Below are 18479 nucleotides of genomic sequence, written 5' to 3' on the forward strand. Positions count from 1 at the left end.
GAAGAAATTCACGCACTAAATGTGGATTTTCAGTGTCCCAGTGCCTTGTATTCTGAGTGTACATAACTGCTTCAATGGAACCAGGCCTCGTTCGTTATTAATTGATATGGATCCACATTATCGTCATGAGCAGATTGCAACATCCACCCATATAACATTCACGCGATCTGGATCTCCTTTCTCTAATCGATGACTCGATGAGCCACTGTCACTCAATAAGAATAAAAGTGCAGAGTTTTCAGTCCTCTTAGTACTGATCTTTGTGACATGTCTCATTCTTGTGCTAATCGGAGTGAAGATTTCCCAGGACTTAGCTGTAATCTTGCCTGAATACCTGCAAGTTTCTCCGATGTGATTCTTGCATTCAGAAAGTTATATTCAACTTATGGTTTGATAAAAGTCAAGATCAACAAAAAGTTTTCTAATTACATTTTACCGGCGCATTATTTTCGCGGAACTATACTTACTTACAAATGGCTTTTAAGGAACCCGGAGGTTCATTGCCGCCCTCACATAAGCTCGTCATTGTTCTCTGCAAGATTAATCCAATCTCTATCATCATATTCCACCTCCTTCAAATCCATTTGAATATTATCCTCCCATCTACGTCTCGGCCTCCTCAAAGGTATTTTTTCCTCCGGCTTCACAACTCTATATGCATTTCTGGATTCGCCAGTACGTGCTACATGCCCTGCCCATTTCAAACGTCTGGATTTAATGGTTCTAATTGTGTCAGATGAAAAATACAATGTCTGCAGTTCTGCATTGTGTAGGCCCTAACTTTCTCCATTCCCCTGTAACTTCATCCCCTTTAGCCACAAATATTTTCCTAAGAACCATATTCTCAAACACCCTTAATCTCTGTTCCTCTCTCAAAGTGAGAGTCCAAGTTTCACAACCATACAAAACAACCGGTAATATAACTGATTTTTAAAATCTAACTTTCAGATTGTTTGACAGCAGACTAGATGACAAAAGCTTCTCAACGGAATAATAACAGGCATTTTCCATGTTTATTCTGCGTTTAATTTCCTCCCGAGTGTCATTTATATTTGTTACTGTCGCTCCCAGGTATTTGAATTTTTCCACCTCTTCGAAAGATAAGTCTCCAATTTTTAAATTTCCATTTCGTACAATATTCAGGTCACGAGACATAATCATATACGAGGCGCGTCCAGAAAGTAAGTTTCCCTATTTTTTTTAAAGAACACGCACTTTCAGGAAAACATTTATTGGAAACAGGTACAGCAATGTTTCAGCTATTTTTCAACATAGCCACCATCAGAATTGAGACACTTGTCGTATCGTGGGATCAACTTTTGTATCCCTCTGTCGTAGAACTCTGCCTCCAGTGAATGGAACCAGCGTGTGACAGACATCTTCAGCTCTTCGTCGTTGCCAAAACGCTCATCGGAGGACAGGAATTTCTTGAGGTGCAAGAAAACGTGAAAATCGCTGGGACCAAGATCAGGACTGTAGGGTGGTTGATCAAACAACTCCCAGCCAAATTCCGTCAAAACAGCTGCTGTGCGCCGAGCCGTATGTGGACGAGCATTGTCATGGAGGAGCACAACATCTGCAGTAAGCATTCCACGCCTCTTGTTTTGAATGGCACGTCGCAATTTTCGCAGTGTTTCACAGTAACGGTCAGCGTTCACTGTTTCACCTCTTGGAAGGAAGTCAATGAGCAGAATGCCCTTCCTATCCCAGAACACCATGCACATCACTTTCCGTACCGACAGCGTCTGTTTGAATTTCGTCCTGTCCGGAGATCCACTATGCCGCCAATGCGTTGACTGCTGCTTGGTTTCCGGGGTGAATTCCGAAATCCAAGTCTCATCGCCCCTGACGATCCTGTCGAGGAACTCGCCGCCGTCATCGTGATACCGTTGCAGAAATGTCAGTGCTGCTCCTAAACGTTGCATTTTGTGTTCGGGTGTCAGGTTTTTCGGCACCCACTTGGCACACACTTTTTTGAACAGCAGATGCTTAGTGACAATCTCATGCAACAAGGATCGCGATATCTGCGGAAAATGGCTGCTCAGCTCCGTAATCGTGAAGCGACAGTTCTCCATGATGCACTGTCGAATCAGCTCAACACGATCATCATTGCTGAGGGACGGTCGCCCACTGCCCTCTTCATCATGGACACTTTGACGACCTTCGGAAAACTGCCCACACCAGCGACGCACCATCTGCTTACTCATGATGTTCGGCCCATAGACCTCACAGAGCTGCCGATGAATTTCAATTGGCACAAGGCTTTGTGCATTAAATAACTTTATCACCGACCGAACCTCGCAGGTGGCGGGAGAAGGAAAAAGAGCTTCCATTTCGGGCCACTGCTGCCACGCTACTGGCACCAGGCGGGACCTGCCCGGCTGGCATATGATTGATACGTCACAGATCTGTTACGCATGCGCAATTGACACGGCTAATTACGTTTACTTTCAAGGGGAAAAAATCGGGAAACTTTATTCTGAATGCGCCTCGTACTTCGTCTTTTCGGAGTTTACTTCCAAACCTATCGCTTTACTTGCTTCAAATAGAATATCCGTGTTTTCCCTAATCGTTTGTGGATTTTCTGCTAACATATTCACGTCATCCGCATAGAAAAGGAGCTGATGTAACCCGTTCAATTTCAAACCCTGTTATCCTGAACTTTCCTAATGCCATATTCTAGAGCGAAGTTAAAAAGTAAAGGTGATAGTGCATCTTCTTGCTTTAGCTGCAGTGAATTGGAAAAGCTTCAGACAGAAGCTGGCCTATGCGGACTCTGCTGTAAGTTTCATTGAGACACATATTAATTAATCGAACTAGATTGTTGGGAATGCCAAATTCAATAGGGATATTATATCAAACTCTTCTCTTAACCGAGTCATATGCCTTTTTGAAATCTATGAATAACTGATGTACTGTACCCTTATACTCCCATTTTTTCTTCAATATCTGTGGAATACAAAAGAAATCGATCAATAGTCGATCTATTACGCCTAAAATCACACTGATGATCCCCAATAATTTCATCTACGTACGGAGTTAATCTTCTCAAGAGAATATTGAACAAAATTTTGTACGACGTCAACAAAAGTGATATTCCTCGAAAGTTACTAAAGTTACTACAGTTAGTCTTTCACGGAACTATAGGTCTAAATAACCTCCGATTCGTTTTCATCCCGTGCGAGAGGGCGGTCGAATCTCCCCATTAAACACTCTCGCTAGACTGGTTATGCCCGTAAGTTTTATACGCCACGCATTGTACTTGTATACTCGAAATTGGCTTATAGTCCGAAAGCGTTTAGTGACAATTATTCGTCTCTTTATCTACTTCTGAGTTTCCGACATGGCATCGTCTGAATGACTTGCATCTTTTAACTGCACTAGATATGCGCTCTCTTTGAATATTTTCTTTATATTTTTTTTTCCGTTTTATCTGATTACCTTATGTCTCCAAATATATTTATATCCCTCAGAATAATGTTGATTCTTACACGAGAAATGTGTCTACCTCACATATCTGCATTTTCTCTTTTTATATCCGATAATAAAATAGTAGAAATAAATCATACCTTATGCATTATTTCCATACTAAGCTAATAGATATCAAATGATTTGTGTTACAGGGTATAAGAGGCAATACGACAGATGCTTGCGAAGATCACGATCCTTGCCAGCATGGAGGAATATGTATCTCAACTGACAGCGGGCCAATCTGTGAATGCCGAAACGTCGACTTCGAAGGGATCTTCTGCGAGAAAGGTAGGATTATACGTTGCATATTAATTATAATAGGATAAATATATGAGTCCTATATTTTTCAAAACCTGCCTTCTCCTCAAAAATCAGAAAATGAGTTAGCAATGCCAGTGCATTCTATATTATACAACCTAGCTATTTTAATGTCGTATCTGGTCCAAAAAAAGTGGTCCTATCTAAAACTGTGTTGTAAAATTTAGTTTTAATCCAGAAGCTGACTTATCCTGGATAGAATTGTTCAAAACTTGTCTATTCCAGCTCATTTCAAAAGCTGTCATATCCTCAGAATGGAGTCAGTCATTTGTCTTGTTTAATCTAAAGCATGCCTTATCAACAGATTACTATGCTACATATATGAGGGGTTCACAACCAGAGTGGACCAAGTCTTTCTGGAATAATTTTGAGGAATTGAGTCTTAAAGTTTCTGGCTCATGCTTAGCAACCTTCACCTTCCATAGGAAATGCTGCCCTCTGTGGAGTAACAAATGAGTTATGCACTTGGTTTGTTATGGCAATGAATAAATCTAAGTTTTCTTCATCCGAAATTGTATTAATCCACAAACTGACCACTGGTGGACTTGATCCACTCTGGTTGTGATCCTCATATATTACAGCTATTTATTTTGCTTAAAAGAAAAGGGATTTAATATAAGAAAGTAGTTTTCAGGGGGGAGCATTTGTTTCGTAGTAATTCATGCGGTTACAGAAGCATTGTAAAAAAAAGGGGTCATTCGGTAAAAGATATCAACCTTACAGTGCTTCCTGCATGTAGAAATCATATTACAAAATATGCAAAATTAACTGATATTGAAAATTTGCAGAAAAAACATTTTGGAGATTTCTAAAATACTCCACCAGACTTATCATTTACCATGTGCTTATTAGTATGAATAATGAACCTACTATTTCCTCCGTAATGACGATGACTTGTGTGAAAGTGGATGTGAAGACGAATATGGTGATCTGAGAATGTGAAAAAAGTTTCTACTAAAGGTCCCTTAAATAAAAAATGCTGTCATTATTGTAAATTAAAGAGTGGCTGAGGGTTGATAGAGTCGTTTATACTACAGAGAAAACTGAAACTTCCCAATGAAATTAGGTCCAGAGATGGTATTGTCAGATTGGCCTTATAAAGTTGGGAATGTCATCTAATATATAATAATGACCCTTCTCAGACAGATTCCCTGATCATTTCTTGTAAATAATTTTCTCGTACTGATCATATCAGCAGCTTGATGTAGTACTGTGCGTTAATTTCTTCGCAAAAGTTGGGCTTCCACACAAAAGTCTCGGCCAGCCCCAACTTATTGTATTTTTATCATACTCTTCTCCTTATGGATACTAGTTTTATTTAATTTCTAAGTTCCTACATCAGTTCCCAAACTTGTATTAACCTGATCTATTTATTCCACATGTTGCGTTTTCCAATAGTTCATTCAAAAATGGCCTTCTCCATATTTAATTTCTATCTCGTATCTATATTAATGATATTACTCTCATTTTCACATAGGAATATATATTTTCACAATCATTTATTAAGATTCAACAGAAAATATAGTGAAACAGTTTTTCTTAAATATCTGTAAAATAGAAAAAGTGAACAAGGCAGGTTTTGGAACTACAAAACTCATATAGAAGTAACTGTGTTACGTCAGAAACCTTTGCTACTTATTTCATACGAGTATATCTTCTCAAACTACTTCATTAATATTATATTGCGACAGAGTACATCCATTTCAGGGTGCAGTTCTGAACTCAGTTACTTCACTTGAATGGGATGTTCTCATTTTGCATGTGTGTATATTTTACGTCACTTTCTATTAATAGCAGCATCCCATGCACATCAATAAGCTGGCATTCTTTTACCTTTCTTCATGGAGTAGATTTAGATAAGGTAATAAAAATAATCTTGGTATGACGATGATTTCGAACTAATTGAAATGTGATCTGACGTATCCTGATTTTTCAACGTTGATTGAGCAGAATTGTCTAGGAACTCGACTATATTGTTTACTTCTCACCAGTTTCCTGAATATGTTTACTTTGTTGCTTGTTATAGAAATCTATATTTAGTGATGTGAGGTTATATTTCATTAGGTAACGTTATCCCTTACTTATTCATCCAACATGATATTGCAACTTCGCGATATTCCCATGAAATAAAAAATCCGCGTAAAATGATCCTTATTCCTCTAGCACAGCGGTTTTCAAAGTGGGATCTGCGGGTCCCTGGGGGTTCCCAAACCTCATTCTGAGGATCTGCGAATCTTTTAGCCAGGGAGATTTTTTCTCTTCATTCAGAAGGATTCGTAGACTCTTGTTTTATTTTGTTGTTTTTAATGTCAACTTTGCTATAGGCTAACATATTAATGAAGAACATCTGTTTTTTCCAGAACAATATTATATTACAATTTTGTTTAATTCGAATATAAGCCTACCGTTAATATTGATTTAATTTTGGAAAATGTAACAGAAATATCACTACTCACATTCACTTAATATTAACCCTAAAATCTGACATAACCTTCATTCCATTGACGACTTTGAAGAAGTCCGCGAAAATATTGATCTGTGGTAAGGGAGTCCGCAGTGCTAATAAGTTTGAGACCCACTGTCTAATATATTTTGGCATAATACTGAACTAAATCTGATTTTGCACGTTGTTCGTTCTCGTTATATTATTCTTAAAATTAAGTATATTTGAGATGCTTAGATGTTAATGGTAATTGGATTGTAAATAGCAATTTGATGCAATAAAGTGTTTCTTGGCAGATAAACTTTTCCCTGAATGTCCATCAAGTGAACTATATTGTCCAGAATGGAAAGGTCGCAATTATTCCATTATGCCTAGTCGGTTGTTTGGGCTAGCCAGGCAGAACGGATGCAACAGAATAGGCACTTCATAAGATCTTGGGCAACACGATCCTGCTGATAGAACCTGTAAGTAATTTTAACACTTGGAAAACAGAAAATTGCATGAAAATTGTCCGATCAACTCGAAATATTATATTTCGATTGTTTAATATCTACCTTGTTCATGTCTCTTCTTTATTTGTTCCGTTTTCTTTTTTTATATACTTCTATCTATTTCTCTTCCACCCAACCTTGCTTTCTTTCATAATTTTTCATTATTCATAGCATTCTCTTTTATTTCTTCTTAATTTAACTGTATTTTCATAATTTTCCACAGTTTTTGTCTTGTTTTTCCTATATGTCAATTTATTCAAACTTTGGAAATGTACATTAGTTGCACATTTTTCTTTATCTGTTTCTTCCTTCCCCTTTTTTCTTTTAATGTATAATTATTTTTGTGATTCACCCTTCTCTCCATTACTTTTTCCATTATATTCTTTCTATCTTCCTTTCGTTTCTGTGTTTCCTTTCTTTCTAACCACTAATTTTAATTTATTGCTCTCTAACATATTCTTTTCTCTCTAATTTCTCTCTTTCTTCCTCTATAAACCTTTACTGTTCTACCATTTCAATTTATTTGCGTTTAATACCTCAGAATTTTCTGCCTTTTTAAATGTGCATATCTCAAATGATTCATTTATCTTCTTCATTTTTTCTATTACTTTTTCATCTTTCTTCATACCATGTTCCTTTCCGATTTAATTATTTTCCTTCATACTTTATCTATTTATATGTTATTTCTACTTTATCTATTTATATGTTATTTCTTTCTATACCTTCCTTATACGATCCTTCCATTTTATGTTATTTTCTGTGATTTATTCCTGTCTTTTATATCTAACTCATTCTTCCCTTATTTTGTCTTTAGCTTTCTTTCCTTTATTTCCGTTCTATTCACTTCATAATCTTCTCTCTTTCCTTTCTTTTAGTTATGGTAATTTATTTCCATTTTTTTATCTAATTGAATCGTCAATTGCAGAAACCCCACAAGTCACAATTTTTCTCAAATTCAGTTTTTCATATGGTTGTAATATTCATACAATGGTCTTTTAAATTATGCACACCTCAATGCTCATTGTAACTACATTTAATAGCGGAATTAAATTACAGTGAGCTCCAGGAAATTGCAGGAACATCACAAATCCTGGGCATGTGGAATTATTTTAGTAACTAATAAAAAAAATCAGTTTGCTTTTCTTTGTTTTTTTTTTTTTTGTAGGTTTAAAGGAATTTTAAGATTTAAATATGCTATCCACATAATTTTGTGTATATATATATATATATATATATATATATATATATATATATATATATATATTCAATTTAAATATGCTATTCACATACGTTTGGCTTAAATATGCATCTAAAGTTGTTTATAACATAAAACGTCGTCCTCTATCTCCTTCATCTATTTTATTTTTAAAGAAATAATTATTAATGGTCTTGATTTGCAAAAACACTACTAGTCCTTATAATTCAGATTTTTTTTTTCAGAAAATACTAAAGAAAAAGTTGAAGCTCATATGTGTCAAACACTACAACTTATTACTACGCTTCTTTAATGATCAAAATATTCACTTAAAAAACCAAACACTTTTGAAGAGAATAAAATGTTTGTGCCTCCTGATAAATTTACTCAAATGGACATGTGGGGTTCCTGCAATTCACTATTTAATTTTATTAACAGCTATAGCTAGAGTTTGAAGTTAGCGTCATGGTTTACTGAAATGTAACAGTTTCTTTGTTCTGTTTTAAGAAGATATTAATTGTGAAACATTTTACAGCAAGGCACAGATATTCAAAAACTGCTTTATTTTTAGTTGTATTCAATTCTTGTTGCAAATTTATTCTTGGAAATATCTTGGAAATACATCCTCTGATTCCCTGTTTCTGTAATGAACTAGGAGCACTAGGAGATATGAATAAAATGAGTTGGGATGAAAGTAAATATCTCGAATTGGATACGACGAGCCGATGATTACTTTACCTACGGCGACCAGTAAGAGAGAAATGTTTTTATGAAACATTTCCATGCAATATTATTCCAACATCATCCCTAAGGGTAGACTGTACGCTTAGCTGGACGCCGGAGAACAAGCTAGAAAGTGGAAAGAACAAAATTCGGAGCTTCTACTGCAGGAGTGATAGGTTGGAACGTATAATTGTTTGTTTCATGAAAAGATGTTGAAGTTGTTTTCTTTCATCCTTAATATTTTAAAACGATTTCGAGCCATTTCTTGCTTCGCGCATTGCATTTTTCACCATAATTGAAGTGACTTCAGCTTGACTCAATTAGAATACTAATCAGTAGACGGAAGACGCACTATGAACTCTTATTATATTTGTGATTTAGTTATTTAAGCTAGGTATTACCTAGACGTAATTGGAGAGTCCTGTAAACAGTACAGTAAAATGGAACATAATTGTGTGAAACGGGATTGCACACAAAAATGTAGTCCGGTTTGAGGATCAAGTGAAAGTGAACCTGGGCCAGGTTCGATCCCCGACCAGGCTTTAATGGAAATAGAGATAGATAAACAAACGTTGCAGAGGGTGACTTTTCGGAGTACTCCAGTTTCTGTCTATCATTTCACTAACCTTTCCACATTCCCTTCATTTCATATATTATCTGCAATAGTAAAAATAGGCTGGAGTGAAGTCTGGGAAATAGGTAGTACGGGTTTCCAATGCTGATATAGATACACTTGGGGCTCTGGACTCCGTGGGCTTGCTATGCTTCTCGTCAGCGGATGGAACCTGGCTCTATCAGGGATAACACAGGATGGCCCATCCGTCAAGGTCAGTTTCACGAAACCGGATCAGGAAGAGCTTGGGGCTACTGTCACCTGAGGCTTACCACGCTACTTGACTGCGAATGGGATTAGACTATCAGAGACTGAGGCAGAATGGCCCACTTGTCAGTGTCGGATTCACGAATGCCATCCAGGACACTGTCAGACTTGGACAATCATCAATTCAATTCAATTTATTAAGCCATTAGACATATAGTGATAGACTTCGTCACAAAATAGAAGAGGAAAAAAAAACAATACATTTGTAATACATATATAAGTGGAAACAGTAAGGTTTAATTAGAACAATGAAAACAAAATATTTTTAGACTAAAAATTAATGAAAATACTTCACTTTTAATGTATTATTTGTAACTAAATGAAGAGTCCACTGCAAGAATGATGGATGTCACTTTCTTGTCGAAAATGAACGAAGACTGTCAATGCATAACTTAAGACATATATAGAATGTACATGCAGAGTTATATGGCATTAATACTGATAGTTATTGTACAGTAATGATCGGAAAATCACAGTTAAGGTTTGAGCGCTAAGCATTTCAAACTTTCAATAGCTTCTCCTGCAAAATATATTCCAAATGACATCCATCTTTCTTGCAGTGGATTCTTCAATTATAAGAGACACAATGGACCAAAGTATGTTTAAGTGTAAGGACCCGACCCGGGTTCAGTCCTCGTAAACTCAAGCTAATCCAAGTCAAACAGACAAAAATGCAAAACAGTATACTGTCAAAATCAGCGTTCAGTTGTTATATAAGTTAAAGAGCAATAATATACAATCAAGAAAATTATGGAAAGCCATGAAAAAGGAGGCATAGAATTATAAAAATATTAAAGGATGAATAGACCTACATAAATAGTGTTCTGTCCAAACTGCAAATCCAACATTCTCCAACCTTTCTATTTTACACCTTTCTTTTAGTCATCGCATATGATCCATATATCTTAATGTCATCTATAATCTGATATCTTCGTCTGCCCCGAACTCTTCTCCCGTTCAGTTGACAGAATGGATTGATTGTTATGAATCGGATAATTTAATGAACCGATATAAATATATACTTACACACATTCATGCATGCAATAATGTCTCCGTATTGCGAGTTTAGTACATTGAAAAGGAAAAACGGCGATGAAATTTAAGTAGATTTTTATGGGAATCAATATTTTATATTTTAACAAGCAAATTAGCGCGAATATGGACTTATATATTTGATTTCGTATTGTTTTAATAGCGTCCCCTTGATTCGTCATTCCTTCGCAAATGTTTGAAGAAACTATTTGTAAACTATTACAGTACCGGTATTGTAAGAGATTTAGCAACTTTTTCGTACGGCTTGTTGCTACTCACTAAACTGACTAAACCATTCTTACTCTGCAAGTGCCTAGTCCTGTAATTAAAAGCTCGATGCAAATCAGGGAACGTAACCATTTTTCATGTGGTGATATTACTAAAAATATTATATTACATTATGAATTGTTATTTCCCTATTGATACATTACAAAATGGCGTAGAAATAGTTTCAAATGTTCATTAATTTTTCCTTCATAAACTTTTCTCGTCTACTATAAAATTAATTAGAACAGGCAATTTATCTTGAATCTTACCCCTCAGACAGATAATCTGTATTGTCTATAAAGACGCTAACAATGAAAGGGAAGGCAAGAGAGCGCGTGTGTATACACAATTCATCATATAGTTCTCTAACGCCGATATCTTGACGTGTTTTATAACGTGTGCTTTAGCATACCTCCACACAGGATGTATGGGAGACGCAGTTAATAAATACAGTAATAAAGAGAAAAGATGAAACCACATCTATGTGTCAACATATCAATTTGTATACGTGAAATAAAATATTATATGCGTCACGTTAAGAGGGATTATACTCATTGTTACGTTTCTCAGGATATCCTTTCTTGTCATTATATCTGTGTGTCTGTAGAGTTGTGAAGAGAAAGGATATTGATACTGTAAAAAATCGGTTCTGAGATTTTCTATGAAATACAGTACAGGTTTTCTCACCCTCAAATAAGCAGATAGTTTTCTACCTAATATGTATAATGTTGCATGTCATTCTTACCTGTGAATAGTTTCAAGCCTGCTTCACAGGGAGCTTCTACCTGAAAGCCAGATTTACATTTTTACCTTTCCCGTATGCAGTGATTTCTTCTAAAGTAATCTAACTTTTGGACGATTATTGTTCACGATTTTTAGTGCTAGAATGAAAATGTTGTAAAGGTATATTTAATGATAAAACACATGTTAGGTATGTTTGAGTGGTTTCTTTTGTAATCCGGCAGAATGTAATCATGTGTATCACTGGTGTTTCTTTATGATCTCTGAATATGCGTGTTCAGAAAAGAAGAATTTTTGATGTAGCAAATTCTGACGTTTTCTCGTTTCTATGCGCATGCGTCGATCGTTTTTCGCCCCCACCTGGATGGTAGAGGCGGGGCAAGTGGGGAGTTGAGGATGGTCAGAGCCATCAGGTCAGATTGAAAAGGGGCTTTGATATGGCTTGGTAACGAGATATTCAAGCAATGGTTGGAGATTGGTGATGGTATACAGCAGGGGTCGTCAGCACAGAGCACACTGGGGCTAGTCTCTCTTACCCGCGGAAAACTTATTGCACTAGGGTGCACTCCGTAGCTGCTAGCGGGTATGCTCTCTATCTCTCCCTGTTGCATGACGGTGCACACGAGACAGCATCGCGTACCCTTTGCACATTTCAGCGAGTGCTGACGACCACTGGTATACAGTATTCTGCTAGGCTGGAATGAAGCTACATCGGAAGTCTGTATGCTGTAATAGTTCGTATAGATTATGATTTGAGTGATAGAGTATTAAGGATTATGTGCTAATTGTTTTGAGATATGAGATAAAGGAAATCCTGAAAAACTGAATTTGAATTTAACAGCCATTGTTTAAATCCAAAGATATTGTCAATTTTTTAAAGTTGTTCAAACAGATGTAATTTGATATACTTTGGTTGTTTAATTGTTTCAAACATTATGAGGTTGTTTAACTAAAGGTTATAAAGTTTAAAGGGAATTTGTTGATTTAAGGATGTAATTGCTTAAAAAAAAGCGGAGAAATAAACTTGATACAAACTTCATATTCTGAATTTATTAAAGGTTACAATGAATTAGTAATATAGTGGATCATCGCTTCAGTGTCAACCTCAGTTTTTGGCCAAAATGAGTTGTATAACGACACAGTTGTCTTATTACACTCTATCTAAATATATTATGTGCTGATATTGAAACTGGAAATATCCTATGTGAAAAGCTAGACAGGGCTTTCATTTCAAATTTTCCCGGCTTAAATAACTATTTATTTCATTTAACTTTAATTTAATAGAAAAAAGTCAATTTAGATTCTTCATCATTGAGAGGGAAGTTTTAAAGCAGTGTTAATTGCAATTTAGATTTCATCCCCTCACCCCACCCCTCATAATCACCCTTTCAAGTTTCAACTGGCATCCATACATTATGATACTTAAATTTGAAAGAGCATTTAATTGTTCATACATCTCATTCATTTATTCTCACATTCTTTATTTCCCATCTTCGCCTAGCAACCTGGACTAATATTTTTCAGTTATTTGTGGGAAGAAAATAGTTAATTTTTGTTGTTTCCTAAATTTAATTACGTAATGTTCAAAATGTTCTCCATTGTTGGCTAGACAGTAAATATACCTAGCTTATTTGAAATCAATATTTTATATTCCTTCGCCTGAGAATATTCAAGATCTCAAAAATTGAATAAGCCAATAATGTAAGCGATTTAGTCAGGAAACACTCCAATAATTTCGCGAGGATTTCCGAAATTGGCTGTATTACTGTCTAGCCAACAGTGGAAAAATTTAAATGTTTAATATAGTAGGTACATTCGATTAATTAAATTTAGTTAATTACCAAAATAAACTGTGTTTTCGTCCTACAACCAACTGACAATTACAATCCTGGTTGCCAAACGACGATAGAAAATAAAAAATGCGAGAACAAACGAATGATATGTATAAACAATTGAATATTCCTCTTTCAAATTGAAGTACCAACATATTATAGGAGTGTCATTTCAAATTTCAAACGAGTAATGGGAGAGAGGAGGTTGAGGAGGTGAAACCTAAGCTACAATTATCACTATACATAAACTGACGCATTTTCTTTAAATTAAAGTAATTGGAATTAATAGTTATTCAGACAAGAAAGTTTTATAATGAAAGTGCTGTATACAGTGTGTTTCAGACCACCCGTAACAGCCTTTTATTTCGGAAATTAGTGCATTAAAGCTTTCGAGAGAAAAAAAAAATATTTATAAGCACGTGTGAACGTTGCTTGATTTCATCAATCAGTCCTAACAGGAAGTAGGGTCATTGGCGTATTACTTTAAAATTTCAAATGGGAATCGGGGCCAAATAGGGTACCATTTGATAGAGCTCTTCAAAACAACAACTTTCATAGGAAATATTTTTATCAATCCCTTCTCTTTCAATGAGAAAACGTACGAAAAGACAATGCCATCAATATTGAGAAATGTTACAATACGAAAATGTAAACAAGACAATTAATGTTGACATATGTTACTGAAAGACTGGACAATGCCACTAATTTTTACAAATGTTCAAACTGTCTGCTTTTCTGAGCTGCACACACCCGTACTCTTCTTCTAACACTGTTAAAGTCTCCTAACACTTCAGCGTGGTCAAGTGACTGGAAGGTCTCTCGGATTCGCTCTTTCATGTCATCTCTTGTTGTGGGACGATCTTGATAGACGATGTTTTTTAACCGTCCTCAAAGACAGAAATCCAAAGAATTCAAGTCAGGAGATCGTGCTCGACATGCCACAGGACCGCATTTGTTTGTAGTACGTAGGAGTTATTTGTAATCACTCTTAACTTTTAGGTACTTATTTTATTAGTCATAAAAGTAATTGCAAAACTAGAAAAATGCACATACGTAGGTACAGAGAAAACAAAACACTTCCTTCTTATTGTACATTGTTGGGCAAGACCTCCTGAGCTTATTACCTGGCTTAGTGCAGTGTACATGTAGACCTGGCCGTAGGCTGCCTGCCAGCAGGTCTACACTCAGCCAGGTAATTGTGCGTGTGTACTATGTCAACATTAAATGTACTTATCTAGTTTACATTTTTTCTCGTAACATTTCTCAGTATTAATGACATTGCCTTTTCGTACGTTTTCTCATTGAAAGAGTAGGAATTAATAAAAACGTTTCCTGTGAAAGTTGTTTTTTTAAGAGTTCTATCAAATGGTACCATATTGGACCACGACTCCCATTTGAAATTTTAAAGTAATACGCCACTGACCCTACTTCTTGTTAAAGATGATAGATGAATTCAAGCTCAAGTGAAAGTTCACATGTGCTTTAGTTATAAATATTTTTGTCTCGAAAATTTTAATGCGCTAGTGTCCGAAATAAAAGATTGTTACGACTGGTCTGAATCACTCTGTATACGAGTAGTTTGGTATAAAAGCCAAACCAGCATTCTCCGTAGTCATAGTAGCATTATAAGCGTCAATCTCCATCTAAGGCAATGGAATTTGGCCCGTAAGCCACGTGACCACCTAATCACATGTAGGTCCTCTGTTTTGTATGGCTTGATGCGACTGTTATTCAGTTTTGTTTTATGAAGCAGGTTAGTAATTTAAATTAAAATTCGTATAACTTAGGAAACTGATTTACTGTTTTCAGAAAGTTAACTACGGAAGTTAGAATTTGTGTTTCCATTTATGGACATCAATTTTTGCCAGCTCATCACATTATTGGTCATTTAATGCTTTGAAAACTGTTAAAAATTTAAATAATTTTAGATGTAGATCAAGTATTGTCATAAGTTGTAACTTTTATTCATTCTGTTGCATAATGTAGAGTTTTGCCTGGAAAAATTGTTACAGAAATTATGAACCTACGAGAAGATTTGCACTTCCAGTTTTAAAATAATTGTAAAGAATCTATGTAAAATGCACTCGGAACTAGATATGTATTTCTCAGAACTGAAACATATTGTAGTAATGATGTATGAAAATTCAAGTGTGTTAAAAAAGAGAAAGAGTTTTCAGTAGCCATGTTAAAATATTAGACTTTATTCAACAGTGTTTTCCTTAAATCATTAAAATATACTGTACTTAAAACTAAGATATTACAGTATTAAATACTTACGTAGTTAAAATTCGTGTTGTCTAGACACGTTTGAGGACATTTCCATACTATCCTCAGTAGCTGTAAAGCCTGATAAGATATACATAGGCACCAGACGTCAACAAGAACATCAGCTGATCTGGCTTTATAGCTATAGAGGATAGGATGGCAATGTCCTTAAACATGTCTAGACAACACGAATTTAATTTACATAAGTGTTTTAATACTGTAATATCCTAACTTTAAGTATATTTTTAAGACGTTATCTTAATTGATAAATCAAGCGAAATAGAGAAAGGACGTAAATTTAATGGATAAAAGCAAAAGTCTCCTACATATTGCTTATAAGCATTTTGGTGAGAACTGAACAAAAGTGAAGTGTTTGGAATTGTAAATAAATATTTTTCATAAGAAAATAATAATGAAAGAAACAGAAAACAACGAAAATATTATTATTATTATTATTATTATTATTATTATTATTATTATTATTATTATTATTATTATTATTCATAAGAAAATAATAATGAAAGAAACAGAAAACGACGAAAATCATTCTGTTTTTAAATTCACTGAATTGAGTATTTTAAGTACTAGTCTTCGTAACAAAGCTGGCGGTTTCACATTTTTAGGAATAGAGTCGATTTTACAGTGGCTTTGCAAGAATTTGTACAATTTTCGAGTAAAAATGGCAGTAATAATTGGCGTACCCGGGGCGCTAGACTGTTTGTCTCCTGACCCGGGCTGGGTTAGATTCCCGCTTGGACTCATTACTTAATTGGGTCCTTCCGAGGTTTTCCTCAACCGTAAGGCAAATGTCAGGTAATAACATAACGGATTCTAAGCCACATCTTACCAAATTCCATTCCGCTGTCACCAATTCCATTGAAGCTATTGCAGGGTTTCAAGCCAGACATGACTATCTTACAATATCACAAAAATTAAGTTTCTTATCTTAATCATATATTTTTATCCTAGTGTACGTTCTGGCAATTATGAATGTTTCCTTAACTCCTGAAGACTGCAATTGTGAGATTAAGTTTCACAGTATGTGAATTTAACAGTTTGCTCTTGAACTTGCACCCTGAAAGCTGAAACGGTGCGTTCAACTTGAAATACCATGTTTACGCCACTTGCAATAGCGCCACGTAACATGTTGGGACACAGCTTTCCGTCCCACTCTCCCACACTGTGGACAGACACATGAGAAAACGCGTGGTGTCATTAAAATGTTTTATCTTGCGTAGGCCTGTATTTTAATGTCTTAAAACACGTCATGAAACAAGTGAAATTATTTTTTTTAACTAAAGGCAGTCATATGACGATTCTGTTTAAATTGGAAACGTAATTCACAAAAACAATAAAAGAAAATTTGCTTTCTGTGTATTTTTGTATTTAATTTTCAATCTTCAGTCGTTTGTTTTCTATTTTTTTTTCTTTTATTCGCCTACATGTAAAAGTAAAGTAAATCCGTGGCGGTACAGCCCATGAAGGACCAAGACTGACCAGCTAACTGCTGGCCTCACATCCACATGCCGAAGCAGAGGTGGACGATCATCCAACCAGAATGGAGGTATCGTGTGGTTAGCACGATGATCCCCTAAGCCGTTATAGCTGTTTGTGAAACCGGATTTTCGCTACCTATCGTAGCTCTCCAAGTGCATTACCATGCTGGGTGGGCACCGGTCCCATACACTGGCTGAAATTTCATGAGAAAATTTCTTCCCCCAGCGCGCATTCCGTAAACGCGAGTCCTAGGCAGGATGCCTTAGACCACGACGCCACGGCGCGGGACATTCGCCTACATGTGCATTCCATTAATGTTTAAATAAGTTTGTTTGATTTTTAATTGAAATTATTTTAAAATGTTTGGGTGTGAGTTGTAAAATAAGGCGTTGAATTTTCTATAAAACACCTCACACGCGTTGGTTGGATGAGTGAGTTCAGAGACTGCTGGGCTCATATTGTAGTAGGGAATGCGGCCTCGTTAAATATGTAATCATCTACAAAGTAGCCGTTAAACTGTTCAATTTTTGGACGTGTTGGCTAATTTCAGTTATATAAAAAAACACAACAATCACCTTCTTCTTGTGGAAGTAAATAGGACAAGTCAAAACAATGTCTAAGCCACTTAACAGCTTAAGACCAATTATCTTTTAACATTCTTGCTAGAACAGTACTCTATATTAATCACAACAAATTTCAATAATAGAAAACGTATCTATTTATTGCAAATTATATTATACAAACTTATATGAAATATGAGAACGTTTTTGCCCCTGTTAGGCGTCTTCAGACAACTTACTTAATGATAATAATACAGACAATGTCGATTACATAATTCTATATTCATACAATATACAACAACAGGAGTATTAATATTACTAAATATTTCTCAAGTTAATTAAAATTACTTCTTAGCTAATTTACCAGCAGCTGGTACAGTAGCTTTGAAGGCAGTGGCTGCTTGTAACTTCATGGGTTCTTTATCAAGTCCGATCTGATTATATAACTTACTTGGTGTTCCTGTGTTTCTGTTGTGTTGTACGTGTACTGTAATTTTCGATGTCAGAACGCAATTAGAATGTGAATCTGGTCGTTCAATTTTTCAATATATACCAAAACTACGAGTACCTGTCGGGCTCTTCGGTGACTGAGTGGTTAGACCTTAACAACTGTCACTCAGGCGATCTGGGTTCGAATCTCAATAATGCCTGCGATTTTTCATTGAAAAATCCATAGTAACACTTGTGATGGACAAGGTCACAGTTGAAGTTTTTCTTGGGGTTCTCCAGTTTCCATATACTGTATTAGGTATCTACACCATTCC

General features: G+C 35.6%; 1 protein-coding gene across 1 annotated transcript in view; it reads left to right on the forward strand.

Annotated features, from left to right (window-relative positions):
• LOC138710386 (neurexin 1-like) overlaps positions 1–3797 on the forward strand; it is a 658219-nt gene extending 654422 nt beyond the window's left edge. Inside the window, exon 3 of the mRNA XM_069841633.1 lies at positions 3624–3797. Within this exon, the coding sequence (XP_069697734.1) occupies positions 3624–3797 (174 nt within the window). The remainder of the gene's footprint in view (positions 1–3623) is intronic.
• The last annotated feature ends 14682 nt before the right edge of the window (positions 3798–18479 follow it).

This window comes from Periplaneta americana, chromosome 1 (genome assembly GCF_040183065.1).
Source record: "Periplaneta americana isolate PAMFEO1 chromosome 1, P.americana_PAMFEO1_priV1, whole genome shotgun sequence".
Taxonomy (NCBI): domain Eukaryota; kingdom Metazoa; phylum Arthropoda; class Insecta; order Blattodea; family Blattidae; genus Periplaneta; species Periplaneta americana.